The sequence below is a fragment of the Rhinoraja longicauda genome, chromosome 17 (genome assembly GCF_053455715.1).
Source record: "Rhinoraja longicauda isolate Sanriku21f chromosome 17, sRhiLon1.1, whole genome shotgun sequence".
Classification (NCBI taxonomy): Eukaryota; Metazoa; Chordata; class Chondrichthyes; order Rajiformes; family Arhynchobatidae; genus Rhinoraja; species Rhinoraja longicauda.
This window is the reverse complement of record NC_135969.1, coordinates 12,866,774-12,879,159: the sequence shown is the minus strand read 5'-3', so window position 1 is coordinate 12,879,159 and position 12,386 is coordinate 12,866,774. Positions and strand designations below refer to the sequence as shown.

Below are 12,386 nucleotides of genomic sequence, written 5' to 3'. Positions count from 1 at the left end.
CATTTAGTTTGCTTGCAAGTGCTTCATGAGCTGAGCCATTGGGCAAATTTACAACTTGAAATGGTGGTGGGATTGGGGTGGTTGTTGGAAGCCAAACGTTTGCTATGGATAAGCAGTGTCACATTTCCCCCTTCTGCTGCAAAACGATGACACCACCAATGTCCAAGATCCGTGATCTTTTTTCCAAGGAAAGATTTGGAAAATTGGCACTTCCAATAGCTATAGACTTTAACAAAGAATAGCTCACAGGACGGATACCATCTCTTACATCTGTCTTGTCTCAAGAAAACATCGCATAGTTGCATTATTACAGCTCAGCAGACAAAGGCAGCAAATGACAATAGTGTAGTTGTAAAGTACTCTTAATATCACATCTAGTCTCAAGTAATCTTTTGATTTATTCATTGTGATTGGCATTATTAATACTTTCCAAAAGTTATCCAAAATTATCAAAATAATGTGAAAATGTAAGGAACCACATTTCTTTATATTTATCCATTTATTGACCACTTCCACTCTTTACATCCAAAGTCAGCATCAATAATCTCCCAAGACAAATTAAAAGACACATGCTTGAACCATTGATTCCAAGAGAAGTGCCACGATAACCTGTTTCTGTTTTATACACAATCTGTGCTGTTAAAATTCTACAAAAATGTTGCTCATTGGGATTTAAATTATGAGCATATTACGGGAGCTGAATTCAAAATTCTTTGAATTGAAATCAGCACTGGCAGAAGGAGGAGACTCGTATCTCAGCTCAGAGTCAAACGCAGGTTTCCGCATGGAAACATCAGTGTTCTAACACATAGCACCGCACGAGTCTTATTCTCCACCCTGCCTTCAGCCAGGCTGGGTTGCAGCACTTACAAAATAGTAAGGTGACTCTGCCCTAATTAACTCAATCTTCCCATCTCTAATTGACATTATTTTCTCTCCAATCAAAGATGGGCTACCCGTTCTTTGATTTGAGTGAAAAACTGACCACCACAGATCTTGAAGTATTAAAGGAGCAATGTGGACTATATTAACTTCAAGCAGACTCAAAACAATGCTTGATCTTACTGGACAATAATGGATTTTTATAAGATCTGAAATGTCTCCACTTTCTGTACTCAACACATCAATTTTTAAGCTTCATTAACACAAGACAGCTTCAAGTATTGTTTGTTGCATCAATAAATTAAGGAAAAAATGCTCTTTATCACAATAACTTAAATCCATAAAAAATAATAAGATAAAAATTTCATCTCTGAATTACAAAGATACAAAAATGTATAAAAAGTTGTCTTTTTATCCTCCTTTAATTCATACTCTTCCCTGCCCCCCCACTGCGTATCCTCCCCCCTCCCCCCCCATCCGCTCCCCTTCACCTCTTAGAAATGTTGGATCTGCTCGAAGGGAAGCTTACATTTAATTATTTTTAAAACAAGGAAGAAAACCATCACTCACCGGCCACTGGTGTTCTGCAAGAAAAAATTAGCCAAAGCATCAGTACTGCCAATACCTATCGTATTTTTTTTAACTGGTTCCCCCTTTGCAGGAATCAGTGGACAGATAGTGCTGTGCAGAGATCCCCAGTTGATTACAAAACTATTTTTGCAAAATGAATGATTTCCAGGCAGCCAAAAAAAAAAAAAATCATCAACAGGAGCTCTACCTCAGCTCCTGACCTTTTTGTTTGCAAGTTACACGGATTCAGTCGAGCGTGCTTCTCAATATGCGATGCCAATCCTCCGCACTAACACATTCTTTCAATATGACAACTGGTGCATTTATTGGAATGTAAGAGCACTGATATTTATAGGGCTAGTAATGATTCTTCTGCTGCTGACCAAGGATGCTTCACTCTGGGTATAGAGTCATGTTGAATATGTGACTAATTCTTGAAGAAATTGCTTGGATCAGCTTCCCCCAAAATTGCTTTTGAAGTGGCTGATATGCAATATTTAAACCTCTATCCATATACTCTTTCCTGACACAACACAGTTTATGCTGTTTGAACAGGAAGAAATGAAATAAAGACAATGACTATCACATTGCTCAGTAATATCTCCCTTGCATTTTAAAGGGTTTGTATCACGAACAAACAATTGTAACACCAATTACAACTGGCTGCGTGGATTTTTTTCTTAAATAATAATGGATAGAAATTTAACACAACACACAAAACATAATTCCTCATTTACTTCAGGTAAGTGGCGACATGGCTTTTTTCACAGGTGAGAAGGGACATGACAGTGGAGATGACAGTGTGGGAAGTTGGGCCGAAGGGCCTGTTTCCACATTGTATGACTCCATGACTCTCTGACTCTAACAGCAATGCACAGAGGGATCATTGTACAATATGATTCACTTGTGACCTGGAAATCTACTTTGGCACACTTAATGATTTAAAACACAGTAACTCCATACTTTTGTGAGTTCACAGCCAGCTTTTTCATTTGCATAAAGCTTACCGACAGCTCCTCAATGATGTCTGCCAGCTGAAAGGTTAACATTGAGGAAGAATTAACCAAAGTGTTATATGCTAAAGTTAATGTAGACAGTGTTTAACTTTGGATAAACTTAAAGGGACATTCTTGATAATTTGGGAAGTTTCCACACAAGTTTAACTGAGACCAGCAGTCCAAAACTACAACAGGATATCCTTAACCCTGGTCATCAGAGCAGAGCCGACCTTTTAAGTGACCTGAATCAATTTTCAATGCGATTTCTGTGTTGTGTTTGTCCTTCATCATAATTAACTGAACTATAATTTGTTACTAACTTTCAGCAAACATTGTGGCACCAATGGTCCTGAGGAATATGATGTTTACCATGAATACAATATCAAGCTAACACGAATCAGGTGTTTAGAAGAGTGCAATTGAAGGAGCTGGAAAAACTGTTTAAAAGAGGACTTTAAAATAGTTTTACATATTCAGATAAATATTCTAGGTGATACTGAAAATTAAAACGGCCCCAACATAATACAAGAGGCTAAGTATGCTAATCTCATTGTCCAAATTGATTTACAGGATCGGCACATTATTTATGTGGACTTCTCGCTTGATGGAGTTATCAAGGTTTCTCATGTTTTCCTTTATTATGACACACAGCAATTTCCTTTGTTAAATGCAGGCATGCAATGCAGGGTTTGCACTTTAGCATTCACAGACACTACATTTTTTAATGAATATATTTTCTGACTATATGGGGGCAAAAAAAACTCAAGGACTTTTCCAGTCTCCTCACATTGGTAGAGATGGCCTTTGGCACGAGGCTCCTTTACTTGATGAATAGTCTAATTTCTTCGATAAATGTAACAACCTTTGCCTGGACCATGTTAGAGCTCGGTATGCTATAATACTGCAGAAATGCCAAAGTACCGTGATTAGAAATTTATTATAAAAATATTAGATTCCCTTAGAAAATGTTTGATTATCAGTGATGTTATACATTTTCTTCATGAAGACCTTGTGGTTGGCAAGCTTATGGGGGTGGGGCATGAGGTGAACTCTAGTGCAAAGATCAGGTATTCAGTTACTTGACCTACATTCATGCATGTTGACCAAGAACATAAACTGGGCAACTCCAAACCATCTTTGAACAAGGAGATGTGTAAGATGCTGGTTTAAACTGAGGATTGACACAAAAAGCTGGAGTAACTCAGCACAACAGGCAGCATCTCTGGAGAGAAGGAACGGGTGATGTTTCGGGTCAAGAAGGGTCTCGACCCGACACGTCACCCATTCCTTCTCTTCAGAGATGCTGCCTGTCCCGCTGAGTTATTCCAGCTTTTTGAACAAAGAGATAATCTGTTGCAGGATTCATCCAACTGGTTTACCATCTGGCTGCACGGGATATCGTTATTATTTTTTGTTGCTTGTTATATCAGAGGAGATTGGATGAAAGTTAACTCTCAACCAATCTCCAAAACAACTGGCAGTTTAAAATTTCTCATCTCAATTTGAGTAATTAATCCAGCATAACGATCAGTGAGGATTTGAAAAGCAAGACGTTTGCAGGTCTTGAGCTAGAACACTAGAGGACGGAAACAGTTTTCTTCCTTTATTAACCTGTTTACCCTGTTCTATAAATGCTAGACCAAAATGGAAGTTACAGATTATGGAGGAGATCATAATGCCCAAGTGGGAATTAAGTTCAAATATTCTCCTGTCTGGAATGTTCAATTCTCCTTGCTTTTCTGGTGCTCTTGACAGTGCCCACATTCATTCCTTCCAGAGGAAGCAATCTCATTTTGAGAATATTGTAGTTTCCATTTTCGTAGTACTTGTGACCTTCTGTTGAACCCTTGACCCGATGTTCATGCAAGCTGTGGCCGACTCCTTTGTCTTTTTCCATCACTCGACTTTCACTCACGACATTAGTTGAATGATTTAGTTCCATTTTGCAGTCTTCCAGCCACTTGAACCTTTGGGTCTCCACAGTAAGAAATCTCAAACAGCAAAGGCATTTTGCCTCAAGACTGTGCGTCAACTCTTGCCATTCTGTTTAAGTACAACAAAATCAATATTACTTAATTAACAATAGGAACAGACAATAATCAATATCAGAATGCAGAATTATGAACAATGATTTGTTAGTCACAGTGCTTTTTCCATCAGGTAATGGAAGAAATTACAGAGTCATTAAATCCAGACCACACTACGGACTACACGACTATCATTATTTTCACATCATTTGTCTACTGGAAACTTTTTTTCTTTTTAAGTACTTCTCATTTTTAATTGGAGGGCAGAAGATAAGTCATATTTATTAGTCATATTTCCACACTGTGGAAATAAGGCCTTAATCAGACACTGTGTGCATTTATGGCCCGTCTGTGCCTCTTCTTGCTCCATTAATATAATAATCTTTTTTCATCCACTTAGGTGTCTCACCTCGCCTAAAATTCAATGATGCACATCCCACTCTCTATGGTAAGAGGTTCCACATTCTCAACACTTTATGGGCACATAAGCTGCCTGTGAATACTGCGTTGATTATTGTTCTTTCCCTCAAGGTGATACACACATTTGTTTATCTACAATGGAAGCCTCATAATTTTAAATAGCTCTATTCAATCACTCTTCCACCACTACATTGTGAGAAAAGAGACCCCAGCTTGTTCATCCTGGTACATATAACCTCACAGGTCTGATATAATTCTTAGGCACTTGCTCTAGTTTCTTGGCATCATTTTTATGATAAGGTGATAGAATAGTAAGTCAAGAGTTGTCTAACCAAGGCTCCCCACAAATTTAGCCTGACGTCTGCTTTTCATATACTTTTCTCCAGAAATAAGCTATGGGGCTTGTTTTTCTTTAATAATCTTACTAAGTTGTGTCAATTCTTTGTAGTTATTTATCGCTTTGTTCCTCTAACATATTTGATTGTCAACTGCCAGGTAATTTGTCACCTTATGTTTTCCTTACCAAATGCATGACGACAATACTTGAGTATTGTTTACCTGACAATGTGATATATTAGCAGGGAATGCAAGTGGAATTAACTACAAATGACCTGAGTAGAGAGGAAGATTAATAACATTGGAACCAATTGTTAAAATAGCTAATATAACTATAATATGCTTCAAAGTTCATTGAGCAACTTTAATGGTCAGGTAGTTATGAAAAATGGATATTTGGTCAAGGACCAGGTGGTACATTCTTAAGTAAGAACCAACGGAGTAATAAAAAGACAAATAATATTACGCCACTGAGTGGTAAAGGATTTCTCAAACGTAGCAATGCAAGAATGAACAAATCCAGTGGACATTGTGCCATGCATTCCCTTGGTTGAGCTATCAGTTTCCAGATTGCAAGAAAATAGTTTTCTATATTCCACACACCATGAATGTATTTGAATAATATATCTTGAGTGAGTGAATTCTTGAAATTATATAAAATTGTCATAAATTAGAAAAGATCTGTTACAAATAAGATGGCTTTGATTTAATATTTTGTACTAACACGTAACAAGTATAATTGGTTCCCTGAAATGCGATAAAAGCTGAAATGCGATTGGTAAAGGTGTCAAAGACTCTGGGGAGAGGCAGGAGATTGGGATTGAGAAGCAAAGATAGATCAGCCATGATTGAATGGCAGAGTAGACTCAATGGGCCGAATGGGAAGCTTCTGCGCCTATGACCTATAAACTCATGAGTAGTTCATCATCAGCAAAGATGCAGTGGGCCGAAAGGCCTCTTTCTGTGTTGTATGTGAAGGACCAATAATTTAAAGCTTGCAATTACTACCCAAGGTATGAATTAATGCAAATAAGGATCTTTTACTTTAGTATTAAATAATGAGAATTAATGCCATGATTTAATACGCTGAAATACTATGAGACTATGTAATTGCATTCATTTTAGACTCAATGAGAGGGAACATGATTCACCACAATGTTAGAAACAGCTGGAAAGAATAGACAAGGAGAAGGTTTGTAAACATCATTATAAAATCAGAGCAAATGTTTTCTGTTCTGTTGACTCATTGGAATTAATGAAATAATGTATACAATTAGGATCTTAACTCAATATAACCAAACAGTGTAAGACTCAGGACATCACACAATTGTACAGATTTTTTGTTCGGCTGCACTTGGAGTATAGTTTGTAGTTCTGGTTGTCACCCGATTTGGAGGATGTGATTAAGCTCAAGAAGGTCTGGCAAATAATTCACAGAAATGTTATCAGGAGAGATTGGATAGAATGGGATTGAGGGAAGGAGGATTAAGGGTGAATTTATAGAGCTTTATGAAAATATAACAGTCTAAAACTAGGGAGCATAGATCTATTATGGCAGGGGTATCAGTTAAAGGGGATTTAAGCAGCAAGTTTGTCACTCCTATGTTGCTGGCTATCCGGAAGGAGCAAATGTTAGAGTACAATTACAACAGTTAAAAAACATTTGGACGGGTACATGAACAGGAAAGGTTTCGAGGGATATGGGCTAAATGCAAGTAAATGGGATTAGTGTAGAAAGGCATCATGGTCAGCATGGCTGAATTTGATTGAAGGTCTTATTTTGACTTTAAAATTTGATATGGATTGAACAAAACATGATTCCAATCTATCTTTGATGAACATCACTGAACTACCCCATTAACTAAATTTTTTTTTTCAAAATCAGCTCTTAATTGAGACAACAAAATCAAATTAGATCACAATAGAATTAGTTATTACAAACCACAACAGAGCTTGATTCCAGCTGGAAATGACAAAAACAGCTAATGTTCGAACGTCACTCAAAATTTGCTTGTGACGAACTGTCCAGATGCGAAGACAATAAACCAACCACAATACTAGAAAATATTCATTCAAGGTAACCTCAGGTATCCTTAAACTATTTGTGAATTTTGAACAATAATAATATTAATTCTAGGTAATTGGCATTCACCGCTGCCATTCTTTTATGGGACACACCATTGGCCAAATATAGATACAACTTCAAAAACACTGGACTAATTTGTCCCATGGTTTCTTCTATTGAGACTTCTAATTTAGTGCTGAATTATCTCCCATGTTGTGCTTTTGTGCCCACTACAAATCAATCCAGAGGTCTGAATGTTTTCTAGTTTAGATGTATGCACCTTAATTTAACACCATTAAATTGATCATCGTGTGATTCCAGAGATAAATAAAGTTTAAAGCATTTGCATTACTTCTATCTTTGAATTAAAATGATTTCTGGAACACCTTTCCTTCTTTAATCATGCCAAATCCAAGGATCTCTTAAAGCTTTCATGTTGGGAAGAGCATCTTACTCTAGTTGAATGGCATTAAAATGCCAGATGTTATTTTGCTCCATATTAATATCTCAACTAAAATCAGAAACTTACAGCATGATAACTATTCCCAAATCCTAATATTATCACAGAGCTCAGTAACACGCATTATCATGAATGTAAGGAAGTCTTCACCATGGATGTACAGAAAGCAGCCATTCAGTCCATTTATGCTCCATAGATTTATTCTCTACACTCCTTTTTCCAATGCTTTTCTCCAATATTTCAGAACATCAGAATTTGAATGCTTAGGAGTCCTTGACTGTGCTCAAAATCTTAAATTCTCAACAATAATTGTTAATTTTGGAAATACAAACAAGTAATTGCTCACATGGATTTAATCCAGGATTATAAAATTGAAAACTCAGAGGGCCAAACCAGACGTATTGCACCATCTCTTGCTTCAATTTGACAGTTTCAGCACCTTAAAACTGAGAGAAATCTTATTTCTATTAAACTTCCAAATTTACCACAATCTATGATTTGCAAAATTCAACAAATTTATCTTGCCCTTTCTTGCACTCTTTTCAGTTTTGAGGTTTACTCCACAGCATCTTGGCCCTTTATGTTTCTTTCTCAAAAAGCATCCGGTTGAAAGGCCAGAGCCCGCAGTGAATGAAGATGGACACAAAATGCAGGAGTAACTCAGCGGGACAGGCCGCATCTCTGGAGAGAAGAAATGGGTGACGTTTTGGGTCGAGACCCTTCTTCAATACAAAATGCTGGAATCGTTAGACAATGCTGGACATGTCAAAGTGAATGACATGGGTCAAAAGAAGCAAATACGAAGGGAAAAAAAAGCGATTAAAATAAAAATTTGGCCAATAGTAAATTTTGATTTTAAACGTTTGGTGAAGGGCAGGTTGAAAGTTCTATAGGTTTGAGGTACTAGAGGGACTTTTTCAATCTGTCCACTAAGGCAAGTCTGAATTGGCTCAATACAATAGAATTCACAATGGTATTCACAAGCGATTTTTACCTTCAACCCATCTTATCATAGTCGCAATGGCATGTGCACCTGTCCATCAATAAGAGTTAAGTGATCTCAAGTTTGTACTTACTCTGAATCTGGAGAGATCTCTGAGATGCTGTGGGATGTTGCAGAGTGTGGAGTTGAGGGGCAAGGGGCAGAAGTAATTGAAGATGTATGTGCCCCAGAAGGGGTACATGTTGTCTGTGGGGCAGAAGGGGTGGTGGTGGAGGGAGCAGAAGAAAGGGCGGAAGAATTGAAAGAAGCAAGGATGGAGGAAAGGATGTCCAACTGCTCTGTAGAAGGCTGTCGGCTAGGCAAGGTCCCTAATTGCTCTCGGGACGGTTGTCTTCTGGGAAGAGTATTTAATTGTTCCTTGGAGGGATGCCTGCTAGGCACTGTGTCTAAATTCTCTCTCGATAAGTATCTGCGCGACAATGAGTCGAGTTGCTCACGAGAAGACTGCCGACTTGATGTTAGACCCAGATGGTCCCTTGGTGGCTGTCTTCTCGGCAGTGTATCTAGATGCTCTCTGGAAGGTTGCCTATTTGATAGTGCCTCTAAATGCTCCCTGGATGCATGTCGACTAGGAATCATGTCCACCTGTTCTCCAGAAAGCTGTCTGTTGGGTCCTGCGTTTAACCATTCTCTAGACATTTGTCTGACAGGTAATGCATCCAATTGTTGTCTAGAACCATGCCTTCTTGGTATTGTGTCTAGCTGCTCTCTAGACCCATGTCGACTGGGTACTGTGTTCTGATGTTCTCTAGACGCATGCCTGCTTGGGATCGTATCCAGCTGTTCTCTGGACCCATGCCTGCTGGGAACAGTTTCCAGTCGTTCTCGAGATGCATGCCTGCTGGAGAGCGCGTCCAACTGCTCTTTAGACATCTGCCGCCTGACTAATATGTCCAGTTGTTCACGGGATGAATATCGGCTGGCAGGTTGAGACAGACTTCCAGTGCCTGAGTACATTCGGCCATAGGAGGCTGCTGGAACGACCCTGGGACCTAGTGTTGAAGTATTGTACCAAGGCAACTCAACTTGCATTCTGTTGATGGAAGTTAAACTTTCATTCTTTAATGTCGCAGGATATTGCATTCTGTTTTTCAGAATACCTAAATGAAACAGACAAAGTTTATATTATAGTGTGCTGTCAAATTACTTCAATTATGTATCAGCCCAGGTTGCAGGAAAGGAAACTTAAAGTTAAAATAAAACACTCTTCCATACTTTTATTAACTAATGTTTAAGTCTTTATTAAAGATGACCACTTTGAATTATCCCACAGTGCAATAACTTGCCAGTATTTACAATCAGGAATCATTCTCAAACTTCTTTTATGAGCTGAGGACTGACTGCATCCAAAGAGATTCACTGTTTTTAATGCTGGAAAAGCAATTAGGTCCAGAATGGAGAGACCACACATGACTTGCTTAATGGGAGCGAAGATTAAAGAATCGAGCACAACACTCTGCACTCTCAATTTTCCTGTCACTCATTTTCATTTCAATGCAGATTTATTTTGGCAAAGTAGCAATTCATTTTTTTCATTTTCTAGTTATCGAGTTTCTTAATGACACAATTAATACACAAAAACATTTAATATGATAGAATACAAGCTAAGTTAAATCGATACCATTAAAATATTACCATAAAGTTTTCATGCTTTCTCCAGAGGGTTTAAGCTGGATATTTTGCTTATGAAAGTTTTGAATGATATTTAAACTTTGAATGTTAATACCTTGGAGTGCATTGTGTCTAAAAGATATACATCTGGCCAAATTATGATATTCAATTTGAGACAGTTTTTTATTATAAGCACTACACAAAATGGAAGGGAAATATGATGGAAATGGAATACATTTCTCCACTTCATAAACTTTACCTGTAATGATTGTAGAGGATGACTCAAGAACAGGACACAACCCACTTGTAATCCTTGATACATGCCACTGCTTCTTATAGTGTACGTCCTGGTCAATATTCATCCACCATGGCTGTGGCTACAATTTAAGTGGCTATAAATCATACTGTTGTTTGTGAGATTTTACTGTGTGCAAATTGGTTGCCAGTTTTCTTAACAGTATAATGATTTAATTTCAATAGCTCCACCTTTGCCGAGAAGCTCTTTGAACATTTTCAAGGACAAGAAAGGCACCAACAAAAATGCAAGCTTTTTTCCCCCTATCCCTGCTTTATCCCATTGCTCATTATTCCCTGCATTCCTTACAGTGTAACAATACATCACAGACTTTTCAGCTGGGTATTTTGGAGATCTGTTGCACTTGTCCACACAGACGATTCTGCATTTATCTTACACTGTTCCTCTAGTTCATTACCACTGCTGAGGACTCTTCGCAATTTTTTTCAATGCGAATGTTTACCTTTCCTCTGCTGCTCTTGTTTGAATAGATGGCTTGGTGTAGTCTCATCACTGCTCACAATGGACATGTCAGGTTGGTTGTTGTTAGTGGCATCCTTATTGAAATCTAGGCCCAGCTTTCTTTCTGAGCCCCACTTCTGCAGTGAGCAGGCGTGAACTTCACACTCGCCCAGTGCTGGCCAATAGGATATTAAATCATTGCCATCGCAATCTGTAAAATATAACGAAGCATTTTACAGGCTCTGCCTGCATCAAACAAAACAAAATGAAAGTTCTGTGAAAAGTTTAGCTCATAATTGGGAATTTAGCACAAAATGCCAAGCAAGATTGTCTGCTATGAATTTAGAGCCTTGGTTGTGTGAGAAGAAAGTCGTAAACTAAGGCCTTGATGCCCTATGCGCTCTATTTTTGTGAATCATTAAATTTCAGGTTGTGGAATAAGTTGTGTCTGATGCTTGAAGGTCATGCAAAAAATCTCCTCACTATGTTTCACTGGAAGCTGTTTAGTTCCCAGTCCAAATGTAAATCAGGCTTAAAACTATGCCTCCAAACTATTCTAATCAGATTGATTTTTACAGGTAGATTTATTTCTGTTTCAGCATTGATACTTATTATACATTGGGATATTTCTGCATTCTTAATTGGCTGCTTTAGGAATAATTTTATGAGATAAAGAACCAGCACAATGTACATTGGTGCGGAGAGGAATACCGTTTGAGATTTAGATGACACTGGACTTTTTGGAGGAGAGAAAGGAGTTCTTGAGTATCAACCAAAACAGATTTACGTTCATGCTTATGGACTTGGGTAGCCTTAAGATAGTCTTTCAAAAGGGAAGGTTCTTCTACGACTAAAAACTATGTTAAATCAGTCAATCCGCATCCCACAGATAAAATGAACAGGTAAGAAGTTCCTTGAAGTTGAAAAGTAGCCAGCATTTTGAATAGTGAGAGAAGACTTACTGGTGCCAACATTTCCAAATGGCGAGAGCACATGCCTGCATATCGTTGACAATGCTGAGCTATTTTTTGCTATTTTTGAGAGCAGAACTGCTGCAGTTCTAGTGGAAATCTGGCCAAAATTAGCAAATGAGGACTCTCCTTTCACCACTTTGTAGAGTAGCATACACACTTTGCCTTCGAGCAAGGGCATAATCTCCGGACCATTCCAACACCTGCCCAGGTTCAGTTTCATGCCTTTACATTTAATTTATCTTCGTGCCATTTCAGACTTACTGTTTCCATCCTGGCACAGAAT

General features: G+C 38.1%; 1 protein-coding gene across 3 annotated transcripts in view; it reads right to left on the bottom strand.

The window, feature by feature from the left end:
• Window positions 1-3,725: 3,725 nt before the first annotated feature.
• Window positions 3,726-12,386, bottom strand: part of celsr3 (cadherin, EGF LAG seven-pass G-type receptor 3) — a 188,664-nt gene continuing 180,003 nt past the window's right edge. For 2 of the 3 annotated variants that reach the window (XM_078414152.1, XM_078414153.1), the window contains 3 exons: window positions 11,131-11,340; window positions 8,835-9,861; window positions 3,726-4,493 (listed from right to left, as the gene is read on the bottom strand). In XM_078414152.1, the coding sequence (XP_078270278.1) occupies window positions 4,466-4,493; window positions 8,835-9,861; window positions 11,131-11,340 (1,265 nt within the window). In that variant the 3' untranslated portion in view covers window positions 3,726-4,465. The remainder of the gene's footprint in view (window positions 4,494-8,834; window positions 9,862-11,130; window positions 11,341-12,386) is intronic. The other variant, XM_078414154.1, reaches the window with a different exon arrangement.